Source organism: Myodes glareolus, chromosome 9 (assembly GCF_982192425.1).
Source record: "Myodes glareolus chromosome 9, mMyoGla1.1, whole genome shotgun sequence".
NCBI classification, from domain to species: Eukaryota; Metazoa; Chordata; class Mammalia; order Rodentia; family Cricetidae; genus Myodes; species Myodes glareolus.
The window spans coordinates 56907511-56931606 of record NC_142034.1 but is presented as its reverse complement, the minus strand read 5'-3'; the positions used below and the strand labels follow the sequence as shown (position 1 = coordinate 56931606).

The 24096-nt window shown below is 46.1% G+C and overlaps 1 protein-coding gene across 1 annotated transcript in view; it reads left to right on the top strand.

Moving 5' to 3' along the window:
* Myh13 (myosin heavy chain 13) overlaps positions 1-24096 on the top strand; it is a 50890-nt gene that overhangs the window by 7224 nt on the left and 19570 nt on the right. The window contains exons 7-23 of the mRNA XM_087910508.1: positions 289-352; positions 455-553; positions 655-758; positions 3442-3580; positions 7337-7455; positions 8333-8482; positions 8583-8753; positions 9591-9900; positions 12087-12160; positions 12261-12348; positions 14638-14755; positions 15625-15748; positions 17119-17255; positions 17767-18022; positions 20191-20433; positions 22792-22968; positions 23949-24094. Of these exons, the coding sequence (XP_087766634.1) occupies positions 289-352; positions 455-553; positions 655-758; positions 3442-3580; positions 7337-7455; positions 8333-8482; positions 8583-8753; positions 9591-9900; positions 12087-12160; positions 12261-12348; positions 14638-14755; positions 15625-15748; positions 17119-17255; positions 17767-18022; positions 20191-20433; positions 22792-22968; positions 23949-24094 (2519 nt within the window). The remainder of the gene's footprint in view (positions 1-288; positions 353-454; positions 554-654; positions 759-3441; positions 3581-7336; positions 7456-8332; positions 8483-8582; positions 8754-9590; positions 9901-12086; positions 12161-12260; positions 12349-14637; positions 14756-15624; positions 15749-17118; positions 17256-17766; positions 18023-20190; positions 20434-22791; positions 22969-23948; positions 24095-24096) is intronic.

Below are 24096 nucleotides of genomic sequence, written 5' to 3'. Positions count from 1 at the left end.
GCAAGAAGGCAACTAAGACTAGTGTGATCCTAAAGCAGAGAAGTCAGAAAGTGAGCCTGTGGGTTTCCCCAGAGATTCAGGAACAGGATCAGCACTTTGGGAAAAATGCTCACAGCCTTGGAAGACCCAGCCTGGGGACATGAGTGTCAGGGACACAGAGGGCAAGGAAGTGGCTTTGCTTCCGGCATCAGTCCCAACCCCACACCCCTGCCCACTTCCTACCCACCTCTCAGAGGATCAGAGGCAGCATGAATGAAATAACTTGTTTGTCAACCCGCTGTTGCACAGGGGAAGTTCATTCGGATACACTTTGGAGCCACAGGGAAGCTAGCATCAGCGGACATTGAAACCTGTGAGTCCACACAATGTACAAAAGTAATGCTTAGCTAAAGGCATAACTCAGGAACGTGCAGTCTCATAGCTTTTGCTGCTGTTGTTGTTGTTGCTACTTTAGATCTCCTGGAAAAATCCAGAGTGACATTCCAGTTATCCAGTGAAAGAAGTTACCACATTTTTTACCAAATCATGTCAAACAAGAAGCCAGAACTAATTGGTAAGCTCTAGAGATGCTGTGCATAGCTTCTCCATCAGCAGCAGGAACAGCACCCAGACTGAGTGCTGTCTGAGGAGTTAAAGCGCCTTCATCTTTCACAGACTTGCTTCTGATCTCAACCAACCCCTTCGACTTCCCCTTCGTGAGCCAAGGAGAGGTCACAGTTGCCAGCATTGATGACAGCGAGGAACTGTTGGCAACTGATGTAAGCATGTGTTTATTTGTTTGCATAGAGCATTGCGCAGTTCATGAGCTGAGAGGCATCTTAATGTGCTCACTAGAAAATGGAGATCAAATGAGGATCCAGAGATACTAGCTGATTAGACTTACCGATTGTCCCAAGCCCACACCACCATACTTCAAAATGGGAATCCATAAAGTTCTACAAAGCAGGCTCCCAGTTCTACTTTGCCATTTTGACACAAATCTCCTTTTTGCATTTATAATGCTTGTCAACCTTATTCAGAAATTTTCAGCCTGCAGAAAAGTATAAAGCAGCAAAACAAAAGAAAACAAACCCCTCCTCTCTGCAGTGACTGTTCCATTTTCCCTTCTGCCTTCACCCCAGACTCACTACCTCCTCAGCACACAGGGCAGACAGATAACCTTCTATCTCTGGGGATTCTCTGCAGATCTAACCATCATAACAGTAATAACTAAATGTGTTGAGAACTGTCACATCACAGAGACAATGAACTTTACTTTCATTGTTGACTTAAGTATTAACAGTGTCTTTGACATGGGTGTCACAATTCCCCCCATTTCATGGGTGTAGAAAGCTGACTCTTAGAAGAATCTTTAAAGAAAAGACACAACTTTCCTGCAGATACAAGGTCTGTCTGTAAATGCAAACATGTTTAGACCCAAGTGGACCCAACCAGGAGTGGGGTCCGTCTCCATTTTTTGCTGACCCCACCCTCACAGAAACTTCAAAAGTTATGGAAATGAGTTCCGTCCTTCCTCAGGACACATCTAGCACCCGTCACCTTTACCTTTATTTTGTGACGTTTCCAGATAACACTGACTGCCTAAGGCAAATAGAAATGCTTTCATAATCAAATAAACCAAAGGTGATGATTTCCCCAGTCTTCATCTGGGGGAACACAAAGAAGGTCAGGTTCATATCTGATGCTCCTACCCCAGAGGAAGGCTCTCCTAAGCTGTCCCTCAGAGTCTGTGGCAAATTAGTTTCCCGACAGTCCTTTCATCTCGAATCCTCTTACACTCACATCCTTTCTACAGGGTGTCATGCTCTTAGCACTCCTTTGCCCATGTACTTTAAGTGTTCCCTAGACTATGCTGCCTAAGACTGCCTAAATGATAGACAGCTGTATTAGATAGGCAGGCATGTGGGTCATGCATGTGGCTGAAGGCAGCTAGGACTGAGGCCCAACAAAATCATAAACGTACTCTTAAAACAACATTTTGCGTTTTAAAAAATTATGCAGTTCTTGAACAGGAACTTTATAGATTACAATGGCTTGCCCTGGGAAGTGGGAAAGTGTATATAATATGCTTGGTATAGTGACTCCTCCCCAAATATTTTCAGTTCTTGGCAGTTGAATCCACAGATGAGGGCTCCTCACACCAAAAGTGTCACATGTCTACACCTTAGTTCTCCTACTGCTCCCCCTACTGGTGGCATTTTTTTTCTGGATGACAGTAAATGGTCTGAGAAAAGAATGCCTTTTGGGGATTATGTTCCCCAAGAGGTTCCCCAAATAGTTATGCTTTCTCTTTGTCCCTTCTAGAATTTAGTGAAAGAGTCTTTTAATGTAATGCAGCCTCTCCCTGGGACATAGCTATGCACCACTGAGATAGGAAATGGACTCAGGGATGACTATCATGGCTTCTCTTTTCTGATCGCTGAGTCCTCCATCCTTCACTAGATCCTTGGAAGGGCTCTTCTTGCCTACATAGGCCTGCCATCCCAGAGTGCCTCACTCTTTACTATTATCCTGCTGACCCACTGGGTCTATCCTATCAATTCAGATATGTCCAGGCATGTTTCAACCTTATCAAAGAAAAATATGTGGACTGCAAACCTGTTACATAATAAATATGTGTACCCCAGAGAAGGCCTTCTTGATTTTTTTTGGTTTTGTCGTTTGAAGACTTTATGAGCAAAATGGTTTTGAAATCAAATCACCGAACACTAGATCCAGACTAGCTCTTGCCTCCATCCCATGACATCCTCTTTATAGGACTCTGGACAGGTTCTTACCCTCAGAGGATCCTACTTCTGCACCCATAAGTCTGTATATCTATAAGATCTGTCAACATGAGGATGTGCACGCACACACACACACACACACATACACACACACACACTTATACTTACATAAGAATATCTATAAACCTACAAGGTATTATGTGGACTTAATAAGATATGGATAGTGTCTCATCCAATACCTTATATAAAAGGGGAGCTCTATAAAAATGTGTCTTTTGGTCATCTGAAAATTGGTAATATCTCTGCTGACCTTCGTTCCCAGGGCTAATATTACATAGTGCATTTTCTAAATAATGTACAACTCTGTGAATTCCAAGTTACAATGAAAAACTGAAACTTTTGGGCATTATTTCTCCATCACTGCCCATGTAATTTTCTTTCTCTGGTATCATACAGTGGTTTTCAAAACCTTCATTCAGAAAATAACCCATTTACATGTAGTGGGAAAGATCATAGCCAGTTCTTATCTGATGAAAGAAAATAAACACTTCCTCCTCTTCCTATAATCTCCATTCACCTAAACAGACATATTTAAAACTGGACTTTAGCCTGTAACGTGACACATCATGTATTCATATGCTTTTGTAATTCATACACAAATGGTGTTTCATATGGTACACAAAAAGGATCCCTGAGTCCCTTTTTTTCCTTCTAGAATGCCATTGACATCCTGGGTTTTAGCCCAGAGGAGAAAGTTGGGATCTACAAGCTGACTGGGGCCGTGATGCATTATGGGAACATGAAGTTCAAACAGAAGCAGAGAGAGGAACAGGCAGAGCCAGATGGCACTGAAGGTAATTGGACCTGAGGAAGAGAGTGGGGGTTGACTCCCCACCATGATGCTCATGTGTGGTTCACACTTATGTGAAATAATCTTTTCTGCTCTTCCAAAATTATATACCTTGAATTTGAATTGTTCAAGGCTCATTGCTCATGTTTTAAACAAGTTCACTCATTTCACTAAAACTTAAAGTGTCAAATCACCACCTACTCTCACCATCGAAATGTACCCGATTTTTTAGGAGGACTTGAATGAGTGGACTATTAGACTATTGCTAAGTGAACTTTACTTTCTCTCTCTGCGTACTAATATTAATGCCCTGATAATTTGGACCGAAAATGAAAACCTCTGATAAAAAGGGAGTCAAGTTTTCTTCTTCCTGTCATTCACATCCTGACATCTACTGAACTTGACTCTGAACCAAAGACTGGTGAATAAATCTTTCCTCTTTGTAATTCTCACCTGGCTGGTGAAAGCCACTCTCTGTCTTACCTGGAGAAATTCCAGAAGTAAAGCTGAGGGAAGTAGGAAGAGAGGAAAGGCAACAGAACCCACGCCACCCCATGAGGCCTATTCTTTGGCCCTTACTTCCTAAAAATGTGTATCCTAAAAATTCTTTGAATAAAGGGGTGAATAATTGTGGGTTACCCCTAATAATCCCACCTGTTGGTTCCATCCCTGCAGTGTATGAATCAGGTTGGTTAAACATGGAGGCATCGAGAAAGTTCTGTAGGCAAGGCTTAAGGTTTAGGAAGATCTAGTGATCTTAGCAGTGTGCTGTTAAGGCTCTCATGATTTGTTTCTTTCTGCCTGGATTAATCTCCTTTTTGCGGACTTAAAGACATCTGATCAGTAGCATTACCGTGGGTATGATAGCCTACCACACTCATAGACCCCACCCATGCTCAAGGGAAGATTACACAAGATGTACACCAGGGGCACGTGTCTTGAGAATCGTCTTAGATGCCTGTCTGTTGGGGTCCAAACCCCAACATAAACTGTCTCTCCAGCATGGAGGCATGGGAATAATTGAGACACAGTTCACAGAGCAATATCAGTAGTACATGGTGGAAGGAGAAACAGAATGATAACAGGAAACATTTGACCCAGGATAATTATGGAGGACTTCTTGGAGTAGAGGACAGTGAATTGGACTGCAAAAGATGCTTAGGATTCTGAAAGATGTGGGGAGAGGCAGAAACACTGTAGTAAGTCAAGAGACAAGAGAGATGATGCAGTGGGAACTGAGGAAGAGAGGAGATTGATGCTGACTACAGAGAAAAGGATGTGTGGCAGACTTGCATTTGGGAAGCTATGTAAACCGTGGACAATCCAAGTAGCAGGGGTGTAAATCAGTCTGCCGTCAGCCTACTTCAAACATGGAACCTTGGAGAAAATGCACCAGAATCCTCAACAAGTGTGGATTGTATAGAAACACATTTTGGTAGAGTCCCTGGACGAGGTCCTGCCCTAGCAATCATGTGCCTCGTGTTTACAGCAGAAAGAACCCCAACAAAAGAGACAGTGGGGAACTGTAATCAGTACATGATAATGATGATCATGCCAACCTATGTATGAAAAGTAGGCATCCACCAAACACTAGGCATGCTCCCCAATAACCCTAAAACCCCAACACTGTCACTAGCCTCCAATCTTGCAAACAGCAAAACTAAAACCTGGAGAAGCAAAAGCAAAATCTGGAGCTAGGCAGTCTAGATTGGAGCCAGGCAGTTTAGACTGGAGCCAAGCAGTCTGATCCCCTTTGCTGCTGTACAGTTTCACAGCTGCTGAAAGCAAGGGAAAGGCCAGTGATTGAAAGACTGAGCATGGGTTTATCAAGTATAAGAACGATGAACGATGAATAACTGGTCCCATCCATTTCCATGAGCAAAGCGAGAAGGGGTGATAGTTTGAGCAGAATCAAGCGTGCTTCTGACTGTTGATAAAGTACTTAACAAACACTACCCTGGCATGTAGTGAACCTGTCTCCATTAGCAGCAACAAGATGAGAGTCCCAGTCAGGGAAGGGTCTGCCTGGGCAGAGGCATTTCTCTGCCTTCTTGACGGGCTCAGCTGATGTCAGCAAATGTCCACAAATTACACAAACATGTCTGCAGTGATCATTTGGCATTTTCCAGGCATAGATATTGAGGAATTCCTACAACCGCCATGTCCTTAGTTTGCCTTCTGTTGCTCTGATAAAAGCCATGGTCCAAAGCAAACCAGTGGAGGAGAGGGGTTGATTTGGCTTTACAGGTTAGTTGCTAACGAGGGAAGCCAAAGCATGAACCCAGAGGCGGGAATTAAAGCAGAGACCATGGGGGTAAGCCACTTCCTGGCGTTATCCCAGACTCATGGTCAACAACAACCTTTCTTAGACAACCCAGGGCCACCTGCATAGCAGTGGCACCACCTGCAGTAAGCTCTGTCTGCCCTCCCCATCAATTTGCAATCAAGAAAACGATTGCCCACAAGACATGCCCATAGGCCAGTCTGATGAAGGCAATGCCTCGTTTGTTATTGCTTCCACCGTGTCTCTAATTTGTGTCAAGCAGACGGAAATTAGCCAGCATATACTAAAGCCCTCTGAAGCTGAACTCCCCTGTACAAACTGTCGTAGTATTTGTGTACAACTGATGCACACCCTCCAGTGTACTGTAGATAATCTCTAGATGACTTTAACATCTGATACAATGTAAATAGCCAAGCTATATTGCTCAAGTCCAGAGGCAGTTTTTTGTTTGTTTTTGTGTTTGTGGTTTTTTTTTTTTTTTTGAGACAGGATCTCACTAAGTAGCCCTGGCTAGTCTAAAACTCACTATCTAGACCAGGCTAACCTAAAATTCACAGAGCTCCACTTGACTCTGCTTCTTGGGTGCTAGAATTAAAGATGTGAGCCACCATGGCTGGCAATACAATTTTTTTAAAAAAATACTACTTTTATTTTGGGGATGCAGGGGAATTACACATCAGGGTCCCTGTGTTGACATCTGAGGACAACGTGAAGGATTTAGTTCTCATCTTCCATTACATGAGTCCTGGAGATCAAACCCAGGTCATTAGGATGGGCAGAAAGCACCCTTACCTGCCGAGCCACCTAGACAGCCCAGATGTAATTCTTTTTCTGAGCATTTTCAACTCATGGCTGGTGGGACCCACAGGTGTTTCTATGTAACTAATATGTTTTTGGTTTGGGGACTTTCAGTTTGGGGATTTTTGTTGTTGTTGTTGTTTCAATTGCTGTTGTTGGTTTGAGACAGGATTTCTTTATGTCGTCCTACTGGTCCTGGAACTTGTATAAAGACCAGGATGGCTTAACCCCACAGAGTTCTGCCTGTCTCTGACTCCCAAGTTCTGTGACAAAGGGGGTATGCCACCATGCCCCGCTGACTAACATGTTAATGAAGCTGAAATATTAGTAGGTCGAAAATAGTCAAGAAGCATATTGTCTGGGCATGTACTCGGAAGGTGGTAGAGTGCTTGCAAGGCAGAAGCCCTGCATGATATCCTCAATACCTAGAGAAAGGAAGGAAAACACAAGCTTACTGTGTGTAAAGCATGCATCTAGGAGACCGATTGGGAGTTATTGGGAACAAAAGGTCCCTGGACTACGGGCTAAAGCTTCATAGGCGAGTCCAGGCCTGGTAGCACAAGAGAATACAGAGACTTCACAAAGAACTAAGAGACATGTTTCTGGGAGGCCCCTGGGCTACCTGGATAGAGCAATGACTTCTGCTTCTGTACAGCACCGTGTCTCCTCTTTCCTCAGTGGCTGACAAAGCCGGTTACCTGATGGGACTGAATTCTGCAGAGATGCTGAAAGGCCTGTGCTGTCCGAGAGTGAAGGTTGGAAATGAGTATGTCACCAAAGGACAGAACGTCCAGCAGGTAACAGAGACTCTCAGAATCCGGCTGACTCAGCTGGCCTGCTATCTGGATTGTGTCCCCAGCATTCTTCTAGTGACTTCAACATCAAGGTGGGAATTATCCTTAGGTCTCAGAGGTGACCCAAGGGATGCCAGTGCAGGCATGCTCACTAGGTATTATGAGGGCTGGTACCCAGGAAATGAAGGCTGGGCAGCCTCTCTCTGACTCCTTTGGGAGTTTCACATACTATTAGCTCTCTCCTCTAGTGTGTCTTTGCTACATAAGCTCCCTCCATGGATCCTCCCACCTGAGACCTTTCAAACTTACACCTCCATGCTTCCACTTTAAACCTGAAATTCAGACCAGTATCTTGTGATCCCAATTCCAAATTTTATCAAGAAACACTAATTCATCCAACCTACATCAAGGCTTCTCCTCTAGATGAAGCAGGGCCAGGGCTGTCATATGTTATAACCATGGCTGTTAAGAAACTATGTTCTTAGCCTAGCAGTGGTAGCACACGCCTTTAATCCCAGCAGAGGCAGGCAGATCTCTGTGAGTTCAAGGCCAGCCTGGTTTACAAGAGTTAGTTCCAGGACAGGCTCCAAAGCTACAGAGAAACCCTGTCTCGAAGAATCAAAAATAAAAAATAAAACAAACCAAAAAAAAACCCAATAAAAACTATGTTCTTAGTGGAATTGTTCTTAGAGAAAGGAGAATATCATGAGCTAGACAGATGTATTAAGAAATCTTTAATAAGATACTAAATGATGTGAAATTGTCAACGTTCAACTATTCCTGACTATCATGATGTCAGTTTCATGCTTCAACTTAATGTAACCAATGAGTGTGGAATAATGACTTAACATGGATGCTAAATGGATGGCCCTTTCTCAAGGTGACCAACTCAGTGGGTGCCCTGGCCAAAGCCGTCTATGAGAAGATGTTCCTGTGGATGGTCACCCGCATCAACCAGCAGCTGGACACCAAGCAGCCAAGGCAGTACTTCATCGGGGTCTTGGACATTGCTGGCTTTGAGATCTTTGATGTGAGCTATTTAGACAAGTGACTGGCTACTCTGCTTAGCTCGGCTTCCAAATTCACTCTCAGGGATTGTTCAGACTTAAATTATTTCGTTTTGCACCCAGTTCAACAGCCTGGAGCAGCTGTGCATCAACTTCACCAACGAGAAGCTGCAGCAGTTCTTCAACCACCACATGTTCGTGCTGGAGCAGGAGGAGTACAAGAAGGAAGGCATCGAGTGGGAGTTCATTGACTTCGGGATGGACCTGGCGGCTTGCATTGAGCTCATCGAGAAGGTAGGGATAGACTTTCTTCCTTTCTTTCTTTCTTTCTTTCTTTCTTTCTTTCTTTCTTTCTTTCTTTCTTCCTTCCTTCCTTCCTTCCTTCCTTCCTTCCTTCCTTCTTCTTTCTTTCCTCCCTTCCTTCCTTCCCCCTTCCTTTCCTTCCTCCCTCCTTTCCTCCCTCCCTCCCTCTGTCCATCCATCTCTCCCTCCCTCCTCCATCCCTCCCTCCCTCTCTCTCTCCCTTCCTCCATGATGGGCACCCCACTTTGCTCCTCTTCCCCTTTGGATAGCATTCCCTTTGCAGAGAGTGTAAGCTAAAAAGAGGGAGACTTAGCAAGCACTCAGAGCTGTTGTCACACCTAAGGAGGCACCTGAGTGGTTAAAATACAAGACTACAAGCATGTCAGTGGAATCCCAGCATGCATTGTGGCATCTCTTACCTCCTGACATGGCCCTAAATTCAAAGAGGACAGGCCAGGGACAGTGCCATTCTTAGTGGGAAGCTACTGTGAAAACAAAGGACGATGTTAACTTTTAACAAGGGACTTCCATGCTGGACCTGCTGGTATCCCACACCTGGACCTGCTATATCCTATCACCTGGAAATCTGAAACGGGGGGAGATTATCAGTTGCAGACTAATCTATCCAGCAAGACTCCATTCTTAGTAACTACCACTGCTCTGTGGCTGCATCAAACACACCAGGAGCCTTGCTATGCAGCTCACATTCCAGTACTCTTAGCACCACAATAGTGGCACCAAAGGATTTCTCTTTGCTTTCTCCAACCATGGAGTCACCAGGATGACCTCTTAACTGTAAAGACATCATCTCTGCCATCCTTCTTCTAGCCCATGGGCATCTTCTCCATCCTGGAAGAGGAGTGCATGTTCCCCAAGGCGACAGACACCTCCTTCAAGAACAAGCTGTACGACCAGCACCTAGGAAAGTCCAACAACTTCCAGAAGCCCAAGCCTGCCAAAGGCAAGGCGGAAGCCCACTTCTCGCTGGTGCACTATGCGGGCACCGTGGACTACAACATTGCAGGCTGGCTGGACAAGAACAAGGACCCCCTGAATGAGACCGTGGTGGGGCTGTACCAGAAGTCCTCCCTGAAGCTGCTCTCCTTCCTCTTTTCCAACTACGCGGGTGCAGAAGCAGGTGAGATTCTTTCTCCCTCATGGAAAGTCCCGTGTTATTTTTCACACCCTAAAGCTGCTCGTAGATAAAACAGCCCAACATGAGCTTCAAGCTCTTACCTCCACTTTTCTCCCTCATATTTCTCATGCTCCTCTTAAAACAGTGAGCTCTGTGGAGGTAAATTAGGCTCTAAACTGAGTAGACTGGATGGGGTAGTCAATACTTCATTGTTTAATAATTTTTTTAAAAAAAAACTAAGGTGTAATAGAAATACAATAAAATTCGTGCTTAGAGTTCAGTAGGGTTTTTTGTACATTTATAATGTTGGGCAATCATCACTACTATCTAATTTAAGAATATCTTAATCATCCTATAACCTATATGTAATCTCTCACCATTCCTGTTCCTGGGTCCTGGGAGCCTCTGTTTTACCCTCTGTCTCTACGGATTATTTTCTCAAAGTTGGTCAGGGTATCTGTCTTCTCACTTAGGGATAATACCAAGACATTAGTATAAGGACCTGTGTAGTTATGGACTTTGGAACTCCCTCTCTAGCTGAGGCTAGTTGAACTTGTGGTTAGCCTTGGAAATCTCATAGAAGTGGAGTCAGATGTGATGAAGTCTTTCACTCAGGCTTAGTGTTTTCAAGGTTGGCGCATGCCAGAGCATGTATTATGTCTGGATTCCTTTCTACAGGCTACGCTATCTCACTACACAGCTGCCTTCACTCTGCCTCTGCCTTCACTAGTCAGCGGGTGTCTGGGCCATCTCCACTTTCTGGCTGTGCTTCTGTAAATGCCACTTCTCTGTTGTCAGCTCCATGAGGGTACACCTAGGAGTAAAAATGCAGGCTTACATGGTGGCTTCATGTCTTTTCCGGTTGGTGCCATTGATATGAGATAACTGTGCTTGTTTAAGACAGGGTCTCACTTTGTAGTTCAAGCTAGCCTATAATTCAGTATGTATCCCAGAATACCCCAAACTTGCAATCCTCCTGTCTCAATCTCCCAAGTACTAGGATGCAGGAGTGTGCTGTCACAGCTAGGTGCTATGTGTAATCATTTGGGAAAACTGCAGAAGTTGTTCCCAGCGTAGCGACAGAGCAGCTGGTACCAATTGCCAAGGTTCCCGGTCCACTCGCACTCAGTGTGCTAATAGGTGTGATACACTAAACAGTCGCCCAAGATCTAATTATAAAGTATTGACCATTTAAGTGCATACATTTATTAGTTAATCTCTTCGATTTAAAATACATGCAAGATAATGACATAATTTTTAAAAAGTTAATGTCTAGTTATTCTTTGGGCAGAGAATTATAATAAATGAGCACAATTAAACTCGAATGATGAAATGGTTTTCTTTGGTACCTCTAACTGTCTCATCGGGCAAGCCTCACTTAGAGACAATGTCAAGACTTTAGTAGAAGAACCTGTGGGCCTGACAAAAGGCCTTCTGGCCTTTCCTCCCTGACCCAAGCATAGACTCCTGCCTGTCCCTGTGGACAGAGAGGGACAAATGACAGGAACACAAGGAAGAGAGAGGGACTATTTTCCCCCAAGCTGAACTGTGATTAAACTTCAGAGGCTAAATGGGAAAGACAGCCATTCTGTAAAAACAGACCAAACACCAGTGATTTCAAGCTGAGAAAAGAAAATAGGCTATAGAATTTTCTTGAAAAAAAAATATAGTTTTGTTATTTTCAGTTTCTTCCTCATGAAGGCAGAGTCCAGGATGCTAAGGCTTATTTTTATGATCCCAGCCCTGGGGTAGTTGAGGCAGAAGGATTGGTGCAAGTTCAAAGCTAGCCTGAGCTACAGAGCAAAACCTGGTCTCAAAAATCAAAAGTAATTAATTAATATTAAAAGGAATGAACATATGAGACTCCAATCATGGAGAAGAAGGTCTCAACCCATTTGATTAAATGTCAGACTCCCCTAGGAAAGGATTGTCCCTCTACCCCCAAGAATATGTACTATGCTCCCAGCTAAACGTCACCACATCCCACCCCAGCCCATTCGCACAGTGTTAAAGTTGAGTGTCCCCAAATCTGGGCAATTTAGGTGTATGCTGAGAACAATTCAACGAAACTTTGACTCCTTGAGCCAATGCAGCCAACACTCCTGTGGCCAGGCAGGGATGAGGCTCTCCTGAACCCTTCTCTCGGCCCCCTGTGCTGCTCCTGACCCCAGCTCTGTGTCACTCTGCAGGTGACTCGGCGGGAAGCAAGAAGGGAGGGAAGAAGAAGGGTTCCTCTTTCCAGACAGTGTCGGCTGTGTTCAGGGTATGTGGTTTGTCTCAGTACCTTCCTCATTGGCTTGTTTCTCTCCCCAACGAAATGGTATGCGCTAAGAGAAATGCGCTTGCTTTGGTCTGCACCCTAGGAAAATTTAAACAAACTGATGACCAACTTAAGGAGCACCCATCCTCATTTTGTCCGATGCCTGATTCCCAATGAGACCAAGACTCCTGGTGAGTAACAACCCAGGCTAGCATTATTCAAAGAGAACAGGACTCTCGTGGATTTGTAGCCTTGTCCTAACAGGGGTTCATGGGACTCCTTACCACATGCTAGGGCTTTAATCCAGTTACTGGTTTCAACTCAATACTACACCTTATGAAGTATTAGCGACTGTTTTCCATATTTCACAAATAAAGAAATCAGAAATCGAGGCATGTTAGGTCTCAAGAAATTTCTTTTCCCAAAGTCTAGCATTTAGACAAAAGCCAGCATACCCTGGCCTTTAAGAAGTTAGCTCCTGGGAAGGGAGGGGAGCAGAGAAAAAGTATAGCTCAATAAAAACATTTAAAAAAAGAAAAAAGAAGGTAGTTCCTACTTGCTAAAAGGAATCATTCTTGCAAAAGGAACCTATGGATTTTTCCATTAACCTATGCCCTGGGTGCCTTTTTAATATATCAAAGTGGACCACTGGCTACCAGTCCCTCTCAGGCTTGGCCCACAACTGTGACACAGAATCCTGCCCCCCTTCAGCATGTCTCACCCCATCCGTATCCCTCAACCTCTCCAACACCTGACTGAGCCTCTCTTCCCTTCCCCCAGCCTCCGGGCTCCTATAGAACTCAGCTACCTGCCCTCTTGGTCTCTGGGTTCCCAGGTACTCTCTTTTCTCCCCCTCTCGCTCTTCCCCCCTCCTTTCGTGGCCTGGTTCAGTCTGCCAGTCATGTTCCGTCCGGACCATTCCAGACGCCTGAGGCTGTGCTCTTCCTCACAGCTACAGTGAATCTCCTCAGCTCACACCTGGGAGCACCATGGCCTCAGTTTTTCATTTTCCAAGGCACACAAGTTCCTCCTTTCACACAGTTGGTAAATAACCCAGTTAGGTTTGAACTGGCAGGAATATCATTCATGTATTGAAATATCATGGGCTTCATTAATCTACATAGTCATAATGTTTTGTGTATCTGCTAAAATTAAAAATCAGCAGATACTATGAAGAAATGTGAAAAATGAGAAATATAAACCAAAAGTAATGCATGTTATAAAATCCACAGAAATGAATACCAATATGGTTTTTAAAAAATAAGAGAGTTTATTTCTATATTTAAATTTTTTCTGTAATATAACCAAGAAGTAGAAATGTTGAAAGTTTTCCAAAAAGAGTATTTCATCTTGTGACAAAACTGGAAGAGAAATTTTAACAGCACCCTTGGATTATGAAAGTCTTAAGAACCACTTAAATCGATTTTCTATTCAAAATATCAGTAAAATGAAGTCATTACCATCAAAAGGGAAAGGAACAGAAGTGGGAGGAGACAGAGGGGAAGCAGACCAGATGCCTAAGGTTTCCTTCACAAATCCTCCTGGAATTCTGATAGATGTACTTCCTCCTCCGGCTTCACCAATCTTACTACAGGGACTCCCCAGCCGGTGGGCCTTTGGGCAGCCACGGCATTGCTCTACGTCATCGGCATCGTCTGGTGTCATAGCTGCCAGCCGCACATAGCTCGGCTTAGGGCAGCTGAGATGAACCCTTCTTGTTAATGAATTTAAGTGTGAAAGGTCAGGCATAGATAATTTTAGTGGGAGGGGCTACAGCTCCCATCACGTTCTGAAAACTGGTATAAGGATCTGTCTTTGGAGCAAGCGGGACAGCCTGTAGGCATTCTAGAAATTTCTCTAAGATGAAGACCAAGACAGCCTGAGCAGCGTCCCTCTCCAGCTTACAGTGAGGAATCACCATAACAGTGGAATCTCTCCTTTAACCCCCTGGCCAGGCTGGTTACCAAGAGTGGCCATGACATCTCTGCCATAGGCCTCTCTGGTCCCACTGACCCCAACCTTTCTACTCAACCCCTGTTTCCTGAGAGGAGCTAAGCAAATGGCCACCAGCCTCACACTGAGCCTCCACTCCCTACTATGCCTTTCTTCTCCCGGATTTTATTTCTTATGTGGTTCTGCAGGTTCTGCATAGTTGACATTTTCACCCCAGCAGAGATGGGAAGGAAGACTCTCCAGACTGTCTAACAAGGAGCCCTAGGGCCTTTCCACACACCCTTGCCTCTCCTTGGAGTCAGTTAAAAATGGAGCCTCTGGCAGGATAAAGATTTCTCCCTATGGCCTTGGGGTGCTGGAATCTCCCTAAGACTGGGACATCTCCTTTGTGATACGTCTTAGACAAGTTGTAGTCACCCCACTTAGAGCTAATATCAGCACACTCAAATCTAAGTTCATGGCGTCTCAGATCATCAAAGACAAATAATGAAAAGCCTCCCACCCCCCACCCCCACACTTTCCCCCAGGTGTGATGGACCACTACTTGGTCATGCATCAGCTACGCTGTAACGGGGTCCTGGAGGGCATCCGGATTTGTAGGAAAGGATTCCCCAGCCGAATCCTCTATGCTGACTTCAAACAGCGGTAGGTTGCCTCTTCCGGGTATCTATCTCCTTTGAGGACAACTTTTGCACACACACCCAAACCAAAGCACTGTTGGCCTCAGCAGTTGGTAAAGAAATAAGTCTCTCAGGGTTTCTGGACTTCATTGTGCCAGAGGATAGACTTATGTCCACAGAGAGTCTGGGGATGGCCCTAACTGATCTATCGGTCAAAGTCAGACCTAGCCTGACTGTCACTTTAAAGGGTGTCTCACCGTGATGGACTTCTGGAACCATATGAGCCTTTGTGTAGAGATCCTCTTGTACATTAGCAGATCCTAGCCACATCTCTAGCCACTACCCAAAGATGCTGATAGCAAGTCACATTCCTGCCTTGTGGCCATCAAAAATACCAAACATCAGGCCGGGCGGTGGTGGCACAAGCATTTAATCCCAGCACTCGGGAGGCAGAGGCAGGCAGATCTCTGTGAGTTCGAGGCCAGCCTGGTCTACAAGAGCTAGTTCCAGGACAGACTCTAAAGCTACAGAGAAACCCTAATCTGCCAGTTGAAGCCCACTGCTCTAGAACACTTCTTTCCTTCTGGAAATCCAGGAAATCCAGACCCCTTGAGAGGTAGGAAGAACAAAGTCTCCAAGTCACAGTTAAAGCCAAAGCTCTTCCAGGTCAGATAAGAGCCATTTACTCTGAAGACAAATTTTCTGAGACGTGTGCACCTTCCTTCATATTCCTCTCCCTCTACCACACCCTAGACCCCACCCCCGGACTCCTCCCTCTCCCAGACTAGCAGTAGAGCATTCACCATCTTAAAACTAGAGCAGAAGGTTCTAGAAGGTCTAGTCTCAGGTACAAGGCTACCCTGAGATGTCAAAACCATTGTCTCTTCTCCTCAGGTACCGGATCCTTAATGCCAGTGCCATCCCAGAAGGGCAGTTCATTGACAGCAAGAATGCCTCTGAGAAACTCCTGAACTCCATCGATGTGGACCGGGAGCAGTTCCGGTTCGGCCATACCAAGGTGAGAACAGGTGGTCTGGAGACTCCCCAACCCTGGCTGCTAGTCAGCTGGTCAGAGGAAAGGGTCTTGCTTCTGGTCAACTTGACCAACCTTGTCTCATAGCCCAGAGAGAGGAGCCCTGTGACTATGGCTGAGGACTCTGGCTCCTGTTGATCTTTAAGAGACAAAGATCGTAAGTTAGAAAATGGAGCAGCAAGCAGGTGTCCTTGAGAGAGATTCTCAAAGCAGAATAAAGAGCCACAGAGTGCATAGAACGTAGGACAGACTCCAGGATGAGTGATGACTTGAGAAGGGTAATTACAACCATTGGAAGGACCAAAGTCCCTGTGTGCATGTGTGTGCCTTGGACACAGCCATCGAGAAGGGGTAATTATAACCATTGGAAGGACCAAAGTCACTGTGTGTGTGTGTGTTTCCTGTGCACAGCCATCAAGAAGTGTAATTACAACCATTGGAAGGATCAAAGTAACTGTGTGTGTGTGTGTGTGTGTGTGTGTGTGTGTTTCCTGTGCACAGCCATCAAGAAGTATAATTACAACCATTGGAAGGACCAAAGTCCCTGTGTGCATGTGTGTGCCTTGGGCACAGCCATCGAGAAGGGGTAATTATAACCATTGGAAGGACCAAAGTCACTGTGTGTATGTGTGTGTGTGTGTGTGTTCCCTGTGCACAGTCACCGAGAAGGGTAATTACAACCATTGGAAGTACTTCAAGGCACTGTGTGCATTGCGTATGCCCTGTGCACAGCCATCCAGACACATTTCACTGCCTCCTCACAATAACTAACATGGGAGTTGATAAGGGGGTGTGCTTAATTCATTGAGTTCTTGGGAGGCCAGAGAAGCAGAGGCCCCAGGAGGAGGCCTAGAGCCACTAAATACTCAAGGCCACTTGGAGAGATAACTCGGATAAGAAAGCTAGGTGCCAAAGGGCTGTTTCCATCCTAGACTGACTCTGAAGCTCTGCGCCTGTGAAGGAAGTCTGGGCTCCCAGCTGGTCCAGAGGGTGCCCCTTCAGAGACACTGAGGCAATGGGTCTGAGGGAGGGACAGAGAGCCCAGAAGGTGGGAGACAGCTGCATCTGTGACTATCTCCAAATCTGGGCATAACTGAGCCCCTTGGTTATCTTGACTGTCTTGATGTGGCTTCTGCAGAACTAGACAAGGGGGCTGATGGGCCTGGGACTTATGTGAGAGCACACTGTCTGGCCAGTAGCCCAGAAGGTGCAAATACAGAGGCCAAAGCCACTGAAAAGTGAGCCCTGGAAGCACTCAGGGTGTCAAGGCTGGAATTGGGAAGAAGCAGGTTCTACCCTGAGGCTGACTGGACACCTGCAGAGGGTGAAGTGGGCTCGTCCCTCATTTGACACAGGTGTTTTTCAAAGCCGGGCTCCTGGGGCTTCTGGAGGAGATGAGAGACGAGAAGCTGGTGACTCTGATGACGCGCACGCAGGCCGTGTGCAGGGGCTACCTGATGAGGGTGGAGTTCAAGAAGATGATGGAGAGGAGGTAAGGCGGAGTCTCACCCTTCTTACCCACTCTGCCTCCGCAGCAGCAGGTCGTCACTTCCGGCTTTGGGTCACTCGTTCGTTCACTCATTCGACCAAGCCTTTGTTCAGCATTGACTGCACAGCCACTCTGTGCACTGGGGATATGGAACTGAGCCCCACCTTTTAGCTGTTCACAGAAGCATGGAAAACAGACCCATGCATGGAAAGCTCTGATACTCACCCAAGGTTATCATGAGAGCTATAGGCAGACGAAGAAGGACCTGGTATCAACAGACCTCTAGCCTGGTTGAGATACTGGAGTTGGCATGAAGGGCTCAACCTTCCTTCCTCCCCATCTTTTCATGTTGTGTCCAGTGCCCCCCCCCCCCAGACCTACTCTGGTTCCAGATCGCCAAAACTTAGGTGTACCCTCCTACCCAGCTGAGAAGGATGCAGACTCTGGGGCCTGCGAGGGAGGGAGCTGCTAGAGAGAACTGTGGGTCATTAATGCGAGTTCTGTGGGTGCCCAGGGAGTCCATCTTCTGCATCCAGTACAACGTCCGCTCCTTCATGAATGTGAAGCACTGGCCCTGGATGAACCTGTTCTTCAAGATCAAGCCTCTCCTGAAGAGCGCGGAGGCTGAGAAGGAGATGGCCACCATGAAGGAGGACTTCGAACGGGCCAAGGAGGAACTGGCTAGATCAGAGGCTCGCCGGAAGGAGCTGGAGGAGAAAATGGTCTCCCTGCTGCAGGAAAAGAATGACCTCCAGTTGCAAGTCCAGTCTGTAAGTTTCTCCTACCTGGGTGTGAAAACACAGATTCCCAGGACAGCGGAGGAGCCGGGAGGGCCACGGGAACTGTCTATTTAAGAGGCAGTGGTGCCACCCAGTGGTCATACCAGTATTGCAACACTACCCTGTCATAAGTAGGGCTGGTTCCTCTGCTCTCTTCTTTGTCTTCCACAACAGATTTTGACATATTTTTTCCATGAACATGAAGGACCAAAGTGTGGTATTATAACAAATATTTGTCAGATCTGGGTATTATATAACTCATGCCTACTCAGAAGTCTAAGACAGGAGGATTGCCAAGAGTTCAACACTAGCCTAGGCTACACAGTGAGAACTAAGATGCCTAGGCAGCAATGTCAGATCCTGTCTTCAAAAAACAATACAAAAAAAATCTGTCCAAAGTGTAGGCCTTTCCGAGCTGTGGGGCACACGCCTTTAATCCCAGCCCTCAGTAGGCAGAGGCATGTGGGTTTCTGTGAGTTCAAGGCCAGACTGGTCTACAGCGCGAGTTCCAGGACACGCTCCAAAGCTACACAGAGAAACCCTGTCTTGAAAAATAAAAACAAAACCAAAATATAAATAAATAAATATAAATAAAGTACAGGCTTTATCCCAGTGGGGGTGGCATATGCTTTTAATCCCAGCACTAAGAAGATAGAGACAGGCAAATCTCTAAGTTTGAGGTCAGCCTGGTCTGCAGAGTGAGTTCCAGGACAGCCAGGGCTACACAGAGAAATCCTGTCTTAGGAGGAGGGGTGCACATCTTGGGGCTGGAGAGGTGTCTCATTGGATAAGAACACTTGTTGTTCTTGCAGAAGAGCTGGGTTCAGTTCCGAGGACCCACATGGTGAATCACAGCCACCTATAACTCTAGTTCTAGAGGATCCAGCTCCTTCTGACCTCCTTGCACACTAGGTGTGCATGTGGTGCACACACATGTATGCAGGCAAAACACTCACTCATACACCCAAAACATATTTTAAATGCACATTTTTTTAAAAAAAGCATCAACAAAAATAAATCATTAAAATTAAATAACCCAACTGAAAGCAGAAAGCAATTTTCCACATATGATTTTCAATAATGTGACTATGCTCCAAACAGTGCTTTAGAGAAGTCATTTTTATCAAAGAAATGGGGAGAAACAGAGTCACATCTGCAGGCCACAACACTCTGGTAGATTCATTGTCTCCTTGAAATTTATAGTTTTTTCTCTTAATAAACCCTCAGAGACTTCCTTTGGGTCTCTGGCCCAAGAGAGCAACGTGCCCTTGCCTACACTTGCCGAGTGGGAGTGAACTTACACTTCATGGGTGCATCACTCTCAGGCTCGGAGGACAGGGGCGCCTAGAACCTGCTGGGTTGAACTCCCAGATTCCCCACTTGTTAGCAGTGTGACCTCAGTCCAGCTCGTTTTCCTTCTGCCTTCATTTTCCCATCTGAAAATGAACACCATAGCAGTACTCACGGCGGATGGTTGTCAAGGAATCCGAGGGCTTGACGCCATGCCTGGTGCCCAGCATGTGCTTGGGCGTAGAGAAGTTCAGAAAGCTCAGTGAGGGTTCTTCCCAGCCCCTTCCTATTCGTTTCCCTGCACTGTGTATTTGGGGCTTAAATTCTCTACAATGGGAACATAATTTACCTTGAGAACATAATTAGCCAATCTCATCTACCTCCACAAACCTTGCTACAATCTTCTGGGACATGGACTTACTCTGTCACCTGGCCATGTGTGTTTCTCATTTTCTATTCTGTTGCTGGAGGAAGCACAACTTAGGGCAAGTGGACCAGCCCCTTCTGTTGAAAGTTAACACGTAGCAGAGTTTTGAAAACATTAATATATGTATAGCATGGAATACATGGGTCATGCGGGTTTGGACCAGTGGAAGAATGAAATACTCAAACAACACATCCATCAAACGTTAGAGACTTCCTTGTTTACAATAAACATGTGACTCCATGAACGCCTTTGTGTTGGCTGTCAAGTGATGCCCTTGGTGGTTAAGAGAGTACATAACTGACATGTGTGTAACACACGGTGTTTGTGTGCACCCGACCCACTCTTTAGTTCAGCTTAGGGGTGGGCTTCTAGAGGGTCAGGCCCTTTCTTCCCAGAGCTTGCAAAACAACAGATCAGAACTTGCGGTGATCGGCTCTTCCAGGAAACAGAAAATCTGATGGATGCTGAGGAGCGGTGCGAGGGGCTCATCAAAAGCAAGATCCAACTGGAGGCGAAAGTCAAGGAGCTGAATGAGCGGCTGGAGGAGGAAGAGGAGATAAACTCGGAGCTGGTGGCCAAGAAGAGGAATCTGGAAGACAAATGCTCTTCTCTCAAGAGAGACATCGATGACCTGGAGCTGACCCTGACCAAGGTCGAGAAGGAGAAGCACGCCACAGAGAACAAGGTGAGTCACTGAAGGCGCCTCACAGGCTCTCAGCCAATCCTCACTCATGGCCTAGGAGTGGGATGCAGGAACTGGGGTCAGACTGGTCTGTATAACCAGTAACTGGAAGGTTTGGTCCCTCCTCCTTGGCCTCTACTCCATAGCTGCTCCTCAGCTCTTCCTAGGAGTGTTGCTAACTTACGTATTTCCTTAACAGCAAGGAATGTGGCGTGGTCGCCTTTATCTCTCATGTATCAAGTGCAGGGAAAGGCAGCAAAAATGCCAACAGAGTCAGGGGATGAAGGAGGCATAAAACTGGATGGGCAAAAGTGGGATACAAGGATCCTCATGTGTTATAGGAAGGATGTAGAGGAAGCCAGTTGGCATTGCATAGTGCAATTAAGAATCTAGAAGCTGAAGAGTGGTTAGGAGTACTGGCTGCTCTTCCAAAGGTGGTTTACAAGTCTGTAACTTCAGTCCCAGAAGATTTGACTCTGGATTCTGTTGGCACTGAATACACAAATACATACATGCAAGCAAAACCATCCATACATACAAAACAAAACTTTCTAGGACTGGTGGTGCACACCTTTAATTCCACAACTCAGGAGACAGAGACAAACAGATTTCTGTGAGTTCTGGGTCCAGCCTGGTCTACATAACAAGTTTCAGGAGAGCTAGAGCTACATAAAAACCCTGTATTTAAAAAAAAAATGAAAGGAAGGAAGGAAGAGGAGAGAGAAGGGATGAAAGAAGGGAGGAATTTACATACCCTATGAACCCACGATTCTGGATGTAATCCAAGGAACTCTTCTATTGTGACTTGGGAAACACGCATAAAGGTGCTTGCATATATAGGGATGTTGGCAGCAGCTTGGGACAGAGCTGGGGACCATGTCGTAGGATGGAGAGGCAGACTGTGGCAGAGTCCCACATAGAGCACAGTGCACCACTGGGGCACCAGAGCTGGGTGAATCTGGTAACCAAGATGAGTATGAAGCACCCGGTTCTCACTGGGGTGAAGTGTAAGTGAGGGACACGGGCAGTATGATGACATTTACACACAGGAAAAGTCTGTGCGCACAGCACAAAAGCATATGCTTGGCAAGGATCCTTAAGCGCGTGGCATGATTCACCTAATAAAGGCTACCCGTGAGGCGGGACAAAGGGGCAGCCTGCTGGCTGTGAGATGACATTGACGGCTGACACTCAGAGTCAGCGATGGATAAACAAGAGTGGTGGGAAGAGACAAAAGGGAGAGTGGAGGGTGGAGACTGTGACAGACACTACCCACAGGCCTGCCCTTCTCACTGGTGGCGGCCATGACTCAGTGCCAGCAAACGGCTGTCAGGTAGGAATGTGAAGCCACCACTGCTGGAGGTTTGCACTTCCATGAGAAGCCAAAATTCCAGATTTTGTGTAGACTCTTACTTTCCAATACTGATAACATTTCAAAAAATTTATAAATTAAATATATCTGTGGTTGGATTTAGGCCACAGGTAGGAGTTAGCAACCTCTCATCTGGAAGACTGCTGTTCAATGAAGTTTCTAGTTAATGCCCAGAAGCTCCACGCATGGTGCCCAGGTCCTATCCTGTCAGCACATCTGGATTTCCTTGCCTCACACCTTGCGCCTCTCCCTCCCCTTCCTGCTTCATACTGAACCCTCCGTCAGCTTGCCGGCTAGATGTTTGGATGTGAATGATGAGTAAACACAGATTGATGTGTTGCCCTTCACACCCAGTGGATCTGCATTTTAATAGTGTCATTCCTAGTGAAATATAGCGTGTTCTGAAAGGAACAATCCTACCAGAAGAATCTGAGACACCATGATAGGCCAGAGGGCAGGAGGGGAAGACTAGAAGTGGGAAGGCTGGGCTGTAGAACACTTGGTGGAACATTTACTTAGCCTGGAGTTTGGTCCCAGAACCACGTACAACTAAACATGGTGGCCTATGCCTGCATTTCAGTATTTGGAAGGGAGAGTCAGGGAGGTTGGGAGTCTGAGATCAGCCTGGCTGACTAATATCAAGTTTGATGTCACTTTAGGCCATGTGAGGGCTTGTCTCATAAAACCCTGCAAGGCAGGCTAGCTCATAGAGTGATGTGCCTCGTCTCAAGTTCGCAGGAGGCCAAAGCAAGATCTCTTAATCCTGGGAGTTTGGAACCAGCCTGAAAACTGTTCAAAGACCTTTCCCCAAAACAGGATGAAATAAAATTAAAATGATAAAAAAGAAATTAAAAAAAAAGAACTAAGAAGCTACCTGTCCCTGAATGCTATGAAGCTAGAGAGACAGGAGGCCCCCACAGTTCTTGCTGCTGGGAATCGCCAAACTAACTGTATCAGTATTAAATGAGTGACTCTTGATTTGCTCCTAGGTGAAGAATCTCTCTGAAGAAATGACAGCGCTTGAAGAAACCATTTCCAAACTGACAAAAGAAAAGAAGTCTCTCCAGGAGGCCCATCAGCAGACGCTGGATGACCTGCAGGCTGAAGAAGATAAAGTTAACAGTCTCATCAAGACCAATGTCAAGCTGGAACAGCAGACAGATGACGTGAGAACACGTGACCTCTGGGCTTTGTAAAGAAGGGACTGCGTAGGAACCAGCCTAGAGAGCTCACAGGCTGGAATCAGAGCCCGGGGCCAAATTCCAGCTGTGCCCTGACCCCAGACACACATATCTGAGGTGACCAGCAGGTCGCGTGACCTTGCGAGGCCTCAGGTCCCACTTATGAATTAGGGATACATAAAACGAGCTGGACTTCAGGGGACATCTCAGGAAAGTGCTCAACATAACATTTTCAGTGAAACAGAAACTGCCGCTGTCATTAGCGTCCACTTGTAGGCAGTTTGGGTTCAGAAACTTCCAATTCTACTCTACAGTGTTTAAAGCCTCATTCTAGGCAGGGGTATAACTCAGTGGTACAGCATGCACGGGGCCCTGATTTCCACCTGTGACACCTCAAAACAAAACAAAACAAAGCTTCCATTTATGGTCAGGAAAATGAACATTTTTGTTCCTGATGTAAGAGCCAGGTTTCAAGCTAGCTGGTTTTGGTCCCAGTTGTGGCTAGACTTTCCATAGGTCTCTGCTTTAACAAGGCCAGGATAGGTATGTTTCTAACTACACCCTTCTTTCCCTGAGTCCAATCCTACGCGCGTGCGCGCACACACACACACACACACACACACACACACACACACACACACACACAGTTCCTTGCTGACTGCCCTCAGGGCTAGGTGGTGAGGAGTGACAAGCCTCTACAGCCTCTGTCACAGGTGCCATTTGGTCCTTTGGGAAATGCGGCCTGGAACAGGCCAAGTGGGAATGGTCTGAAAAGAGGTACCAGGAGGGCCCCAAGATGTCCACTCCCTAAGTTACAGAACAGAAACAGAGAAATGGAAGACATAAGGCTGACTTCCTTCCGGGGCTGGAGGTCACAGGGCATGGGTGAAACAATGTTGGCTGCTGCGGTTCAGCCTGCTTCCTCAGCCATGTCCCAGGCTCTCTCTCCACCTGTGTCTTCCCAGCTGGAGGGCAGTTTAGAGCAAGAGAAGAAACTGCGGACTGACCTGGAGAGAGTGAAGAGGAAGCTGGAAGGAGACCTGAAAATGTCCCAGGAGTCCATCATGGATCTGGAGAATGACAAGCAACAAATAGAAGACAAACTGAAGAAGT